A 16,104-nucleotide genomic window follows, 5' to 3' on the forward strand; every position below is an offset into this window, starting at 1 on the left:
TCAGCTCCAATCAGAGATCTTTCTTTGCTTCGATGGGATCGCAGTGTGGTGCCCTAGAATCATAGAAACCCGACAGTGCAGAAGGAAGCCATTCGGCCCATAGAGCCTGCACCAACAACAATCCCACCCAGCCCCTATCCCCACACATTTACCCCACTAATCCCTCTAACCTACACATCCCAGGACACTAAGGGGCAATTTAGCATGGCCAATCAACCTAATTTGCACATCTTTCAGACTGTGGAAGGAAACCGGAGCACTCGGAGGAAACCCACGCAGACACGGGGAGAGCGTGCAAACTCCACATAGACAGTGACCCAAGCCGGGAATTGAACCCAGGTCCCTAAATCTGTGAGGCAGCAGTGCTAACCATTGTGCCGCCCCAACATCTGCGAGACAATAATGCTCCACCTAATATGCCAGGTTGCCAAAATTGCTATCTACAGCAGTGCTGGGAGGAACAGTCACATGCGGCACCTCCAAAAGTGAACTTTGCTTTGCCCTGCTGAAACACTATTAATATGTAACAGAAACGCAAACTGCAATTTCACATTCCTTACTTCGCCAAAGGAGGCCCAAAGATTGGGAGTGTGCCTTCCTACTTTCAGAAAACCATAGGCATTTGGTGAAAATATACCTTTGCAAAAAGTGTGGGGTAGGGGGGGGAATGCTTTTGCGGTGTAATGCCTTTAAATCCCCAAAAAGTCGACTTTAACTTGTGCAAATGCGGTTTTGTGGCTAACCTTTTTTAAAATGGAGTCCAATTTGTTACTTCTATCTTCAGAATCTTCAAATGTGATATCAGAATTTGCTGTTTATAATTGTAGAAAGCTCCAGTTTAGGCTGATCTTCAACCCCTAATTTAAACTTTTAATTTGTCAGTGTCTTCTGATATTTTGCTGAGTATTTTTAGTTATAAATGTTTGTCAGTAGGTTGGATGCAATTGAAATGAGAGGAAAAAAACAATTTGCTTGCAAAACACAGTGTGACACTGTGCCCAAAGGTTGTGGTTAAGATCATCTCCAGTCCTACAGACCCTGGTCATTATTTTATTCAAAACGTGTTTGTGAAGTCTGATAGAAGTTATCTCAGCACAGTACAGATTCCAACAGTTTACTGAAGAGGGTTGAAAGTCCAGGTTTCTACAATCTCTTGTTTCACCATAGCTATGTACTTTAGGTAGCGTATGCTACAAAGTCACCTCTTGTACTGCTGACATGACTCCTTTTGCACCTGAAATGCTCTACTGAGCATGTGATATCAGTGCTATTTTTGGAGTAGCTGCAAATAAGAGTGTACAAACTAGGGACCCTTTCTTTAAAAAAAATATTGAGATAATTTCAAATTGTTTTGACCTTTTATGTTTTCAGAATATGTCAATAACAAAATAAGGCAATTTATTTTTAAACCTGTTGAGGAATGTTATTAAAAGTTACAAATTGCCCTGATTTGCATTCGCAAGGGATCTACTTGAAAAGCAAAGTATTTTTAATTCTACAATAAAAACAAAATACTGCGGATGTTGGAAATCTGAAATAAAAACAGAAAATACTGGAAAAACTCAGCAGGTCTGGCAGCATCTGTGGAGAGAGAACAGAGCTAACCTTCTGTGCCTCTATGACTTCTTTAGAGCCGTTTTAGTTTAACATACTTCGTAGATGCAATACTCTTAATCAGTCACCTAAGATCAAATCTCACCTCTTTGTCTATGCAAAATGTGGCTAGCCAGGTGTCAGTTCTTTAGTATTTGAATGTGTAATATAAGAAGGGAGAAGATGGCGGGAGTTGAATGTAAAGCAAGAGATCCAAGGTCACACTGTCTGCAACTTGCTATGAAGCCAAATGGCAGGATGAGGTTGGGGTGAGTATTGAGATGGGTTGTAAGAAGTGCTGTCATCACGAATGGTCTTGGTGACACACAATACTATGGGCCATATTCTGTACAGTCCTCTCATTCAGAGCACCATCTCTTTTATCTATCTGGATGATTGGGTGCCCTTGCTAGTTCTCTGTTACCCTTTCTGTTATGTAGATCTCTTCCTGCAAGAGAAGGAGCACAATGCCAGTGATGGTGTGGCACTGTTTTCGGATGTTGTGCCTGACATAGGTGGAGGCATGTGGAGGGTGTGAGGTTGGGATCATTGAAAGTTGTATGAAAGTGAGGTAGAGTAAATGAATGCTAGGCATGTGAACTGATTGGAGTCAACTGGGTGATTGATGGAGCTGAGAGAGAGATTGGGTGATGTGCTGGGTAGGAGATGTCGGAAGATGCATTCATTGACTTTAAGCATCCCCTTGAAGTCATTAAACTTCTTGTGATGCCACTGCCAGGTCCTCAGTGCCAGCCTCCAGGAATTGACCACCGTGGCCTCTGTTCACAGCCCCTATGGAGAACATTTCTTTAGGGCCGTATTGTCTCTGCCCTCCTGTTCACATCCATGATCCACAGAGCCCCCTCTCTGCACTGGCATTCCAATTCCCTTGATTGAAATTGCATTAATCATTTACAACATGCTTCCTTAAGACCTAGAGTCTAGCTAGCAGACATGTTGAAATCTCACTATTCCCCCTACCTTGTTCCTGCAGCCAGTCAGCAGTGTGGGTCAGGCTGAGCTCACACAGAAATAGTCTAAATGAGGAGGCAGCACAGAATTTGTGTGCTGTCTGCCACTTTGGGAATCAGAATGGCAGGTTCCAAATTGTGACACCAGTGTCCAAAAACATGTGCAGACCAATTTTACGACCCCCCCCCCGCCCCGCCCCCAACTGAAAAAAAATCTTCAGCACTGCTAGGTAAGTCAAATTAACTTTTAAAAAAAATAATCAGTGAAACTCCCATTCTTAAGATCCAGTCAGATCTAATTCTAATTATAGGTGAAATGTGATCCCAGGGGAAATGAGGATTCCCCATTCCAATCCACTTCTTTTCCTTTTAATCATGGTGCCACTGCTTATAATGGCTATGATCCAGATAATATCTGAGCGTATCGATGCAGCTAAGCGTAAGATTGTAAGACCCAGACCTACCTGGCTACACAAATCTACATGGGGCAGCCCACAACAACTGTTGCCATTTATAAATCTGCTCTGAAATGTTCCTCCTTAATTCAACATGCATTTTGAAATTTCATTGATTTTCTTTTTTGACTTGTAGGCAGTGCTAAATATAGGTGTGTATGTTTGAGGACACTACATGAATAACAACTTTGTTTTTGCGAGGATATTTTGACATCATTTGGGAGTGGCAGACTTTGCATAGAAACAGGTTTCTGCTAGCAACTGGAACAAACAGACTTTCTATTTATACCTGCTTCATTTACCAACAACAAAGGTGTGTCAGGAACAGAACTAGGCTTAACTGTGAAGCTCTTAATGGTTGACTCGCCTGCAAATGGACGATGAGATCCACAAATCTTTACAGAACTGTACCACTGCCACCTTGAATGGCAAAAATGGTTTTTGCAATTGTATCACAAGAAGCTGCATTAGGTTGAGTCAGATCCAACCTTGTTAATGCTATTAGATTGGCTAAACATAACAGTCTCAGAAATAAAAACACAAAATGCTGGAAAATCTCAGCAGGTCTGACAGCACCTGTGGAGAGAGAGTCAGTGTTTCGAGTCTGGATGACCCTTTGTCAGAGCCCAGGGTCGTCCAGACTCTAAACATTGGCTCTATTCTCTCTCTACAGATGCTGTCAGACTTGCAGAGATTTTCCAGCATTTTCTGTTTTTGTTTCAGATTCCAGCATCCACAGTATTTTGTTTTTATCAGTATCAGAAACACTTTGAAAGTTAGCACTTAAGTTTATTGATGTTACCTGGCTATTGTACCTCGTGTGAAAGTTTCAGACATCCAAGACGGATCTAACCAGCCGGAGTTGTTTTGAATGGAGTTTGACACAAATATAGAAATGGTGTTCCCCTTGTAAACAAATCAGGGCTTTGTAAGCAGTATAATAATATTTTGTGTGTGTGTTGTTAGCCTCTGCAATCAAATGAGCCCCACAATATTTATTCCCTCTTCCCTGTTGTTTCAATGTCATGTTACAATGACAGATTGTATTAATTAAAAATAAAAATCAGTTTTTAACATCAAAGAACATCCCTAGGCACTTCATGGAATGTTATCAAACACAATTTGATCCCAAACCACATGAGATATTGTGGGCTGTAGGAGCCTCTCATACAAAAAGAGAGGCGGCACATTTGCATGCTTTGGGGGTTAGGCAGTGGAAGGCATGGCTACCAATAGTGGAAATCATTAAAATCCACTAGATTTTAGGCCAGGATTGGAGGAGGACCAAGGATTCAGAGGATTGTAGGGATGGAGGTGAGAGACGAGGAGAGAAGAATCATTGGAGGGATCTGAAAACAAGGGTGTTGGGGCCTGGAGCCAATGTAAATCAGCAAGCATGGGTGTGAGACATGGTGCGAGGTAAGATATGGACAGCAGAGTATGAGCTGAAGCTTGTGGAGGGTGGAAAATTGAAGACTGGCCAGGCTTATTAGTGTGAGCAACTACAAGATCTATGCATCCAATGATTGCCCATTGTCAGGACAACCTATTGGAGCATAATGTATGTGGTAGGTCTATAATGTGCACACTTTCCTTTTCTTATGTTTTATTATCAGAGAAAAATATATATATTTTGTGAAGTTGACATACCATTGGGTGGATGAAGATGGTACTTGGGGAAATATATATTGAGGTTCTTGCTGCAATTAAGTCTATGCTGGGAATCACACCCTCTTGGAGAGAAGGCCACGAGGGTAAGTGGCCTTCCTTCTGATTCAGTGAAATCACTGAGATTTCACAGCACCTGTCAATGAAGCTAAAGTTTCATAGGGTTGGGTATTTGCAATATATGGAGTTTTTACAGCCATGCTGAACACATGAGAATCCTTGATGGCCTTTGAGTGCTTTCCAAGTTAACCCATTTGTGGTAGAGTGTGGCTGGGGAGATCTGGGTAAGATAGCATTCCATGAAAGGTTTGGGTCTGCTTGGAGCTGCCAAAGAGGCTCCATATGCTTGCAAGATGACTGGTATATATCACAGAAGCATTTTGCCCATATGTTTGTTGTGGAGTGAGAGAATGCATCCTTTTGTGGCTAGTAGTGACATCAGTTTAAGTGAAGGAAACTTTTTTATGGAGAATAGGCCTAATAGACATAGGTTTAGCTTGCAGGAATTCAGCCCCACTCGTGAAGTTCGCTAATGTATTATTATCTTAAGACCCTCTTGTATTCTGTTGCAAGTGCCGTAGGAGTGTAGTAGTGAATCTAGCCTCCGTTCGAATTCATGGCTTTGCGAGCTGACTAGATTCAAGACTTGTTTGTGAAGCTGGAAGTGTTTGTGTGTTCACAACTTCTTGCCAGCCCAAGAGGTTTTTTATCCATTCATGGGACATGGGCATTGCTGTCTGGCCAGCATTTATTGCCGATCCCTAGTTGCCCTTGGAGCGCAGTTGAGAGTCACCACATTGCTGTGGCTCTGGAGTCACATATGGGCCAGACTGGGTAAGGATGGCAGATTTCCTTCCCTAAAGGACATTAGCGAACCAGATGGGTTTTTCTGACAATCAACAATGGTTTCATGATCATCAATAGATTCTTGATTCCAGATTTTTTTCTTATTGAATTCAAATTCCACCATCTGCCGTGGCAGGATTCAAACCCGGGCCCCCAGAACATGAGCTGAGTTTCTGGTTTAATAGACTAGCGATAATATCACTGGGCCATCGCCTTCCTGTGCTCACAAAAAAAATTAAATGGCATCTTTGAATATATTTTTGATACCATATAGAACAATTTAAATAATTATGTTTGTTAAATGTATTGACAGTGAAGTTGTTTTTTTAAATTAACTTACAAACTGTTTTAAAGGCTTAAAGTTGGTATCGCTAAGTTTTGATACTGAGCCAGTCCCACATACTGCTGCCCTCACCGTTTGGGCTGCTTTGTGGCATGACACTGGTATGTTAAAGTTTCTTTATTAGTCACAAGTAAGGCTTACATTAACACTGCAATGAAGTTGCTGTGAAATTCCCCGAGTCACCACACTCCGGCGCCTATTCGGGTCAATGCACCCAACCAGCGCGTCTTTCAGACTGTGTGGGAGGAAACCAGAGCTCCCGGAGGAAACCCAAGCAGACACGGGGAGAACGTGCAAACTCCACGCAGACAGCGACCCAAGCTGGGAATTGTACCCGGGTCCCTGACGCTGTGAGGCATGGTGCTTGCCACCATGCCGCCCGCCGTATGTTGATGCACTGAACAGATTCAGTATGATTGGCAGGCTGCAGAGGGAAAAGACTTTTTGGAAGAAAAATGTTGTCCATTGTCACTGCTGGCTGTGTGGAAATCATTTTGGAAAGTGCTGTTCACTGAGGGGGAGGGAACTGGTTGTCAACTGTAATTTGCACTTGCATAATAGCGTTAGAGAATGACTGTTGTAGTTGAAGAAAAATTTGAATCAAATTGCAATACATTCTTTCTTGCACGCTAAAATAGGGAAATTTAAAGGAACTACTCGGCCACATGCAAACTACTATAGTAGTATTTGTGCTACTGGACTTTTGATAGGAATTTAAGATTTATAGGTGCTGTGTAATAGTTGCTTCATCACTTGTACAGTTTTGATGATTTCCTAGATCACATCCCAAAGGTGCATCTTATTTCATTGCTTTCATATGTTTTCCAGTACAGTGACAAAGGGACACCGTAGAGGATCACTGGTATCCACTTTTAAAATGAAGTCACCAAAATTGAATTAATTCTACATAATATAAATAAATGTTCATGTGTTTGATATGTACAAATTCAAAAGAGGCTCCTGCTCTGAGTTCCATTCCTGGCTTGCATTGCTGATTGTTGCAAGTGTTGTGATAAAGGCTATAATTTTTCCCTTCCCCCTCTTGCGGTATATCACATCTTGATTGGAGTGAGTTTAAAAATTTTAGGTCAGGGGAGTGTATTCTGAGGGAAGGTCAAAGATAGCTTTAGTAATGGGAGGGCCAGAAGTGGCTCGGAGGTAGTTTTGAGTAGACAAAATTGCAGGTTTAAATTTGCAACGTCATCAGCTTTCCAAATGCAATATTCTTGCCTTTTAGTAGATTAATTAGGGAGTTATTGATGATGTCTATGGGGATGTTTGAAGGAAATGTGACCAGAGAGGAGCAGGCATTGTTACGGGGGGGGGGTGGAAATGATGATGGCCTAGTGGTATTATCGGTGGACTATTAATCCAGAATCTCCGCTAATGTTCTGGGGATCCTGCCACGACAGATGGAATTCCATAAAAGATACCTGGAATACGAATCTACTGATGACCATGAAACCATTGTTGATTGTTGGAAAAACCTATCTGGTTCACTAATGTCCTTTAGAGAAGGAAATCTGCCATCCTTACCTGGTTGGCCTAAATGTGACTCAAGAACCACAGCAATATGGTTGACTCTCAACTGCCCTCTGAAATGGCCTAGCAAGCCACCCAGTTGCATCAATCAAGGGCAACTAGGGATGGGCAATAAATGCCAGCTGGCCAGCGATGACCATGTCCCACGAATGAATAAAAAAACGTGGAAAAAAACTGTAACTAAAAGAAAAAGCAAAGAAACCTCTGAGCAGAGTTTTAATTGTAGATTTTTAATTAAACTTTTGTTCACCATTTTTGACATGACACCTAATATGTATCCCAATTGCCTCAATCATTATGTCCATATGTTGTGTGGATGCTGCACTTAATGTTCTAAAATGGTAGAAATAGTTGTTTTAGCTTCCGTTTGTTATTTTGCAGGGGATGTCTTGTTCCAGATGGCAGAGGTCCACAGGCAAATTCAGATACAGCTTGAAGAAATGGTAAGTATTTCTCTTTTAGGCAGTATGCATGCACACTGAATTTGCTAGAGCTTGTACCTGATGAGCAAAGGTTTCTGTCAAGAGATTTATGTAAATTAAATTCTGTTTAATTATCCTTGAAGGAGATATTTTTCAGACGAACTAGCTACAAATTAATATATTTTTGGCAGATTAAACACTCAACGCCTGTGTTCAAAACCTATTTGCTGATTGAGAGAAATGTGTCTGACATTTAGCCAGCAAATTAAAATCATAGCTGCTGTGTAGCAGTTTTATTCGAGGGGGGAAAAAAATCAAAATTGTCATCCTTGCTTTTTGAGATTTTTAATTAGTAAAGAGAATGCAATTCTTGATTAGGAAAAGAGGCAAAACAGAATTGTAATGTGCATCCCTTGGGATAAGAATCCAAGTTAATTAGTGTTGAGAGACTGTGTATGTGTGGTAAAATTATAGCTTTTAAGGAACTGAACTTATGGAGGAGGGAAGCATCACTTGCACATGACTAATCTGAGGATCCAAAGTACAATCAGTGCCTCTGCAACGTGGGTGTGTGTGAGTACATATGTGTGGGCGTTCAGGGGGATTCTTGTGCTCTTGACATTATTGAAATTAAATGTTGCTGACGTTTTCTTGTCATTGCAGTTGAAAGTGTTCCACAATGAGCTGCTGATGCAACTGGAACAGAAGGTTGAATTAGATGCCAAATACTTGAGTGTAAGTTTCACATTGAATGCTGTGCTGTCACACCACTCGATTAATAAAATCATTATTAATCTTTCTGTTCACTTTATTGTGTAATTTTACAGCAAGAAAAGCTGGTATGTTTTCAACTTAAATTAAACATATCATCAACTGATTACAAGATTGTAATCTAATCTAACAGAGTTCAAGACTATACTAGCGTAATGAACTTGGTTGAATTAAAGCTTTGAAATTGTTCCGACCCACCAGTCTTTTATTAGGAAGGAATGCGGTTTTAGAGAATTGGGGTTTGGGAAGTTTTTCAAGTAGACTTGGTTCCTGGAATGTCTTCTGAAGCTTCTGGTTTAGAACTTCATCTGGCTTTTGGAAAAAGTTTCCTGCCGCGGTAGTTCCCATCAGTAGGTTCTACAGGCACCCTGGAAGTGATGGGCATTATCCATTTGTGTTAAATTTTACAACGGACACATTTGCTGACGTGACAACTTTATTTCATCCAATTGAGATACTGCAGCCCTTTCTATAATATTCAATGGTAAGCTGGCACACGATTCACGAACAAAAACAACTTGATGTGATAAAATATCTCTCGGCCCTTCACAGGAATGCGTCGCACAAGGACAAGATAACCAAAAGCTTGATCAGAGAGGTAGATTTTAATGAGTATTTTAAAGAAGGGAAGCGAGGTAGTGAGGGCATTCTAGTGCTTGGAACCTACACAACTGAAGGTATGACTGTCATTGGTGGAATGAGTAAAATTTTGAATGCACAGTGGTGCCCTCGGAGGGTTTTTGGGCTGAAGGAAATTACGTAGATAGGGAAGGGTGAGCCCATAAACTAGGATGAACATGTTAAAATCAAGCTGTTGTTTGACTACTAGCCATTGTAGGCAGTAAGCGTGGGTGTGATAGGGAAACAAATGCAAGTTAGAACACAAATGTGACACACCAGGGAGAGGGATGGAGTCGGTAGTTGAGGAGCAGAATTAAAAGCAATTAGTTCATTCTTCTCAGTATTTAATTGGAGGAAATTTTTGTGCATCCAGTACTTTGATATCTACTAATTTAGCAACGGTGGAGGAATTGAGAGAGATCGTGGCAAGATGGAACTGGGTGTCGTTAGATTATGTGTGACTACTAATGCCGTCTTTTTGATGATGTCATCAGGGACAGCATGTGGGGAAATGAGAGGGGCCAAGGATAGCGCCTTGGGGGACATGAGAGATAATGGTGCAGGAGCAGGAAGAGAAGCTGTTGCAAATGATACTCTGGTTATGATTAGATAGATATGAATGGAATGATGTGAGAAAAGTCCCACCCAGCTGGACCACAGTAGGGAAGTGTTGAAGAAAGGATGGTAAACTGGTCAAGAACATGAGGAGGGAAAGTTCACCTTTGTCACAGCAACACAGGATATCATTTGTGACTTTGATAAGAACTGCTTTAGTATTTTGGCAGATGGAATCCTGGTTGGAGGAATTCAAACATGGAATTCTGGGAAGATGAGAATGGATTTGGGAGGCAAAGACCAGCTTAAGGACTTTGGAAAGGGAGGTTGAAGATGGAGTAGTAGTTTACAAAGGACAATGAGGAAGTAGATTTTATTTTTTTGGGGGGGGGGGAGGCGGGGGGAGAAGAGGGGTGATGGTGGCTTTTATAAAGGAGAGAAGGACAACATGAAGAGCTAGAGAACCATTAACAATATCGGCTAACATGGGGACCAGGAGTGGAAAGTTTCTAACAGTTGAGTGAATCTGCTTTTGAATTGGGTATAGCATATTTATTGTACTAATTTATTGATCTGAGTGATGAATGGAACAATCTGATGTCATGATGAACACTACAAGTTGTTGACCCAAGTTGGAGGCAATTCTATAATCAATGTAGTCAAATTCGTAGATAGTTCCAAGAGAACCTCATGTCAGCCAAAAACTTCATAAATTTACATTATAGCTCATATGCTTTGAAGAATTTGTAAACTTCCAGTAGATTTTTTTGGACGGATTGGCATGATTTTAATATCCACTGCCAGAAATGTGATTCTCATTACATGGACTGGCTGGCCTCAACAATAACTATTGCATTTATACAGCATAATTAGCATAATAAAATCTCCCAAGGCGCTCCAAATGATTCTTTTAGCATTGTTTCTTCAAGTCTCCTAGATTCAAACCTTAGTGAATAATGGGCAATAGAACCAGATGTGGCTACCTTTACTGATAGACCAAAGGTTTATCATATTTTGTTTGTTTAACAAAGCCAGAACAGGTTCTCACCTGTATCCTTTAATGATAGGTTTGAAATATTGAACCTCCTAAATAGGTTGTGTTAGAAACCATTAGGAAGTGAATTGAATTAAAATTGGTTTGAAATTGATACCATAATTGTGCCTTGCCGGATTTTTTTGAATACATTTTTCCTTTTTACTTCTACTTTATTAACCCACAACAAAGGCAGACTTCCTTCCTGTTGCTAAAAGTTGTCACCATTGACAATTTTGTTAATTTACTTTTATTTGTATTTTCCCTTTAGGCAACTTTGAAGAAGTATCAAGCTGAACACAAAGCCAGGTTGGAGTCCCTGGAAAAATGCCACGCAGAGCTGAAGAAATTGCGAAGAAAGAGCCATGGGAGCAAAAACCCACAGAAATATGGGGATAAAGAAATGCAGGTATGGACTTTCCCCTGGTGTTCTTCACATGATCAGTTATTTGAACACCTTTTGGAAATGATTAACAAAAGTTCTCTTGGAAAGGTTAACGTATGGCGGGAGTTGGGGCGGAGGGGTGGATGTGTGGCAGGGAGGTGGTGAAATTATTTTTCATTTTGGGAGGCTGAGTAGCCCAGTAAGTTGGAGCGGTGGTCTTTCCCGAATCTAAATGGAACGGAAAAATATTTCCTACTATAAACTGAAAGGAGCCTCTGTGAAGATGGCTTCAATCCAACATGGGTAAACAGTCCAAATACTTTGCAGTAAAATTGCCCACCTTGTTCAGCAAGGCCTTAAGAATGGCCCCTTTGATGAATGGAAATGGTGCATTGATGCAGCAGTGAATGCTGTTCTGAGATTCAAAGGGTACACGTTTGGGATGCCGTAGACAGAGTTGTGCTCACCTGACCCAGGAGTGCTTGAAATCAAAACTGTGTTTAGAATGAAAAGCTGTTCTTTCAATGTTAATGTTGGCTATAGACTTTGCTTAAACAAAAAAAAATTACATCGTTATCAGACCACTTTTATCTTGGGGGAAAAATATAGTTGTGTGGTGATTTTGGTGAATATTTACATTGACAAGCTTTAAGTACTTGTGAATACGTTTTCTTAATTTACTTTCTTCAAAGCAGTTACATGCACTAACTTATCTTTTGATCCAGCCATATATGTTTCAAATATAACATAATTTTAACTAAAGTCATTAGGCTTAACCCTAAGATTTACCTGTTAGAAACACTGGCAATGAATTCCCCACAAAGTTCAGTCCCAGAAGTTGGAAATCCTCTGCAATCAAAGCTCAGAGTAAGTTTCTAACCATGGGAAACAGAATAGTTGGAATCCTGATTCAACCATGGAATTCTGGGAAGATGAGAACAGATTTGGGAGGCAATACACTTAATACTGTCATTTACATCTTTTCAGAATGATAAATATGTGTATTGTATCTTTATCTTTTGGTATCAGCAGCATGTTCCAGCACAGACCCCTGGGTCACAATCAAAGCAGAAACCCTGACTGATTTATTTTTTCCTCCCAAGCCAAATGATGCTGAGCCAATTGTAGTGCTGTCAGTGATGCTTTGGCTGTAATTATGTTAACTCAAGGGATTGAAGCTGAGACCTCCCTGGTCTGTTAAGCTAACTAATAAAACACTGATTAAATTACCTATTGAATCACAGAGAATATAGAGCCTAGTTCTTACTTGGCCTCGCACCAGAGTAGAAATGATGAGACCTTGGTTCTCTACACCATTTTTCAGACTGATGGCAATTTCTTATGGATAAATTATATATTCCACAGTGATGATGGCTACTGAAAATATATTTTCATGATAGGTCACTGAAAATGATGAGATTTTTAAAAATCCAGGATAGAAATGTAGTTATAGAATTTTGATTCATATTATCATCTTTGGACTATTTAAATTACTGAACTCTTGTGTATTAAATTTTAACTGCCTTGAATACATACTTATTGCAAAATCCCATGGTCTTAGCATGTATCAGCTGCTGGTGTATGGACAATTTCACTGAAGAGCTCAAAAAGTGACGAGTAGGAGAAGCAAGATTTTTATTTTCCTAGCTCTTGGCTTCTTGCAAGACTTGCACTGCAATTAGATTAATTGCATTTTTAAGACTAACCTTTCTACAGAATCATTTAAGCTGTTTGAGGGCCCTATTAACATTGAGTTCACAGTCTTAATCCTTTTAGTATTCACAAGATGTATTTTATGACAGCAGTTTGCATTTATATAACCATTTTAATGTAATAAAATATCTGCAGGTGGTTTTGTGACATTGAGCCACATTAGGTGTCACGAGGAAAGGTGGCCAAAAGCTTGGTCAAAGAGGGAGGTTTTAAGGACTGTGTTAAAGAAGAGTTGAGAGGTAGAGGGGTTTGGGAAGAGAATCCCAGACATTAGACCCTAGAAGACTAACTTTACAGCCCCCAGTGATGAAGTGATTAAAACTGGGAATGCACAAGAGTTACTCTTACTGTGTTCACCCCAGTCCAACGCCGGCCTCTCCACATCATGACTACCATCGACACTGCAAACTGCCGGCTCCAAGTGGAGAGGATCTCCAAGAAGATCGCGCATATCGACACAGACATCACTCTTACTGTGTTCACCCCAGCCGGCATCTCCACATCAATGCACAAGAGGCCAGAGGTGGAGGAATGGAGGGACCTTGGAGTTTTTAGGACTGGAGGAGGTTATGGTTATAATGAGGGTTAAAAGATTTTGAAAATAAGTTGAGGATTTTTAAATCCAGGAGGTCTGGGAGCCAGTGTAGTTCAGTGAGCAATGTGGTGGATCAATGGGTGGATGAGCAAGACAGGTGAAAGTTGGGATAGAGACAGCAGAGTTTTGGATGAGTTTTAGTCATAAAGTAAAAAAAAAGTAAAGTTTATTTATCAGTCTCAAGTAAGGCTTACGTTAACACTGCAATGAAGTTACTGTGAAATTCCCCTAGTCGCCACACTCCAGTGCCTGTTTGGGTCAATGCACCTAACCAGCACGTCTTTCAGACTGTGGGAGGAAACCAGAGCACCTGGAGGAAACCGACACAGACACGGAGAATGTGCAGTCTCCGCACAGACAGTGACCCAAGCCGGGAATTGAACCCAGGTCCCTGGCGCTGTGAGGCATCAGTGAGCAGATGGTGACATTATCACTATGCCACTGGGTTAGCAATCCAGAAACCCAGGCTATTGTTCTGGGGACAAGAGTTCAAATCCCACCATGGGAGCTGGTGAAATTTGAATTCAAATCATGCACGGTGGCACAGTGGTTAGCACTGCTGCCTCACAGCGCCAGGGACCCGGGTTCGATTCCTGGCTTGGGTCTGTGTGGAGTCTGCACATCCTCCCCATGTCTGCGTGGGTTTCCTCCGGCTACTCCGGTTTCCTCCCACAATCCAAAGATGTGCAGGTTAGGTGGATTGGCCATGCTAAATTCTCCCTCCGTGTACCCAAACAGGCGCCGGCGTGTGGCGACTAGGGGATTTTCACAGTAACTTCATTACAGTGTTAATGTAAGCCTACTTGTGACTAATAAATAAACTTTACTTTTATCTGGAATTGAAAACCTAGTTGTTTAAAAAAAATCTGATTCATTAATGTCACTTAGGGAAGGAAATCTGCTGTCTTTACCTGGTCTGCCTACATGTGACGCTAGACCCATATAAATATGGTTGACTCTTAATTGCTCTCTGTGATGGTGTGGCCAGCCACTTGGTTCAAGGGCAGTTAGGGATGGACGAAAAATACTGGTATTGCCAGTGACGCCTACATCCCATGAGAGAATAAAGAAAAACTGTAGACCAGATTGGGATTTAGAGAAACTTGCAACAGGTACTGTAAGTAATTGAGGGAAGTGAAATGCTGTACTATACGATCCCTTAATTATCAAACTAAATTTATTTTGTGTGTCTGATGCCATGGAGACAAAGTCACACGAGACACTTCAGCAGTATGTGGTGTTGCTGAGAATCCTTGTGGCTTTGAGAGGCGTTATCGCACCACTTGCAGGGCCATTTTAGCTACACACAAATTAGCTTATTAAAATTTATAGCCCTAAAGCGTTTGGGCTTGTGTGCTTTGTAGGAATGCTGTGTGCTGATGTTCCACTGCTCTTAGAATTACAGACCACTCGTTCTTCCTTTGTAGAACATTAACTTGCCTCAACCTGCCACAGTTTTGTGTGTGTAAACCCTCTCCCCCAACCCCACCAAAAAAAGGTTTGTGCCAAATGTAAATCATTCAGGAATAAGAATAGGTCAGAGGAATTTCATTCATATGCACATGGTTATAATTTTCTACAAATAATCATGTTACCTTACAATTCTTATTTAGATGATATTGGAGGTAAGCCAACCTCACACACCACTATAATATGCGTATTATGTGCTGAGGATATTCAGTCCCTTTTTTACATTAAAATGGCTGATATCTGGGCATTCCTATCTGTTCTCCCAAAACTATACCTCTAAATAACCAAAATGCATTTTAAAACTTTCTAACAACTTTCTTCAAAGTGATTCCAATGAAGGGTGATTCCCCCACTGCATCCCAACCCCCACACGCTCTTTGTTGACGACCGCCAACCACAATATGAGTCATACGCTGCACTGTGTATCACCAGTGCTTTTAGAAAGCTGTCATAACATTTTAAATCTGTTAAATGTTCCATGTAGGTGTGCTGTTTCTAAGGACAATGCAGGTGATGGTTCCAAGAGGAAGAATTCTTCTAGGATTCCCTTGTAATGGAGGGTTTTAGTCTGTCAAATCTTGACAGTATGAACAAAATCGCTTTCTTGTTGTAGGTTTTATTATTGTTCCTTTACAAGGACAGTGTAAATGCACTTACAAAGAACTAATGGGACAAATCAAATAGGATTTGAGTGAGATCATGAAATGACTGAAAGATGTTCTTGCAATTAAAATTGCCAGTGACCCTGGTTTATTTTCCAGAATATATTCATTTTTCAGGAGCCTCAAGCATTTTTCTACTGGTTCAAATTGTAAAATCTTGCTTTTATATTCGATGCCTCCTGAATATGAAATCTAGGATTCCATTTGCACTGTGTATAGTTTCATCTACTTGCACGACCACAACCAATGACCAGTTAATCTGCACACCAAAGATCCTTTTGGTCTATTTAGAATCCTAAAATCCTCTCTTTGCATCCAAAAATGCACTATTTCATATTTCTGTACCATTAGACCCAGCAGAGATGAGTGAATTTATCCACTGCTGACAGGTTCTAGTCATGGCTGAAACCTTGGGCTGAAGATGGGACTTTCCTGAAGCAGGCTGCTATATTATTTCAG

At 40.8% G+C, this 16,104-nt stretch overlaps 1 protein-coding gene across 1 annotated transcript in view; it reads left to right on the forward strand.

The window, feature by feature from the left end:
* Positions 1-16,104, forward strand: part of LOC144501740 (BAR/IMD domain-containing adapter protein 2-like) — an 81,443-nt gene that overhangs the window by 37,276 nt on the left and 28,063 nt on the right. Inside the window, exons 4-6 of the mRNA XM_078225718.1 lie at positions 7,800-7,861; positions 8,504-8,575; positions 11,092-11,229. Of these exons, the coding sequence (XP_078081844.1) occupies positions 7,800-7,861; positions 8,504-8,575; positions 11,092-11,229 (272 nt within the window). The remainder of the gene's footprint in view (positions 1-7,799; positions 7,862-8,503; positions 8,576-11,091; positions 11,230-16,104) is intronic.

Source organism: Mustelus asterias, chromosome 12 (assembly GCF_964213995.1).
Source record: "Mustelus asterias chromosome 12, sMusAst1.hap1.1, whole genome shotgun sequence".
Classification (NCBI taxonomy): Eukaryota; Metazoa; Chordata; class Chondrichthyes; order Carcharhiniformes; family Triakidae; genus Mustelus; species Mustelus asterias.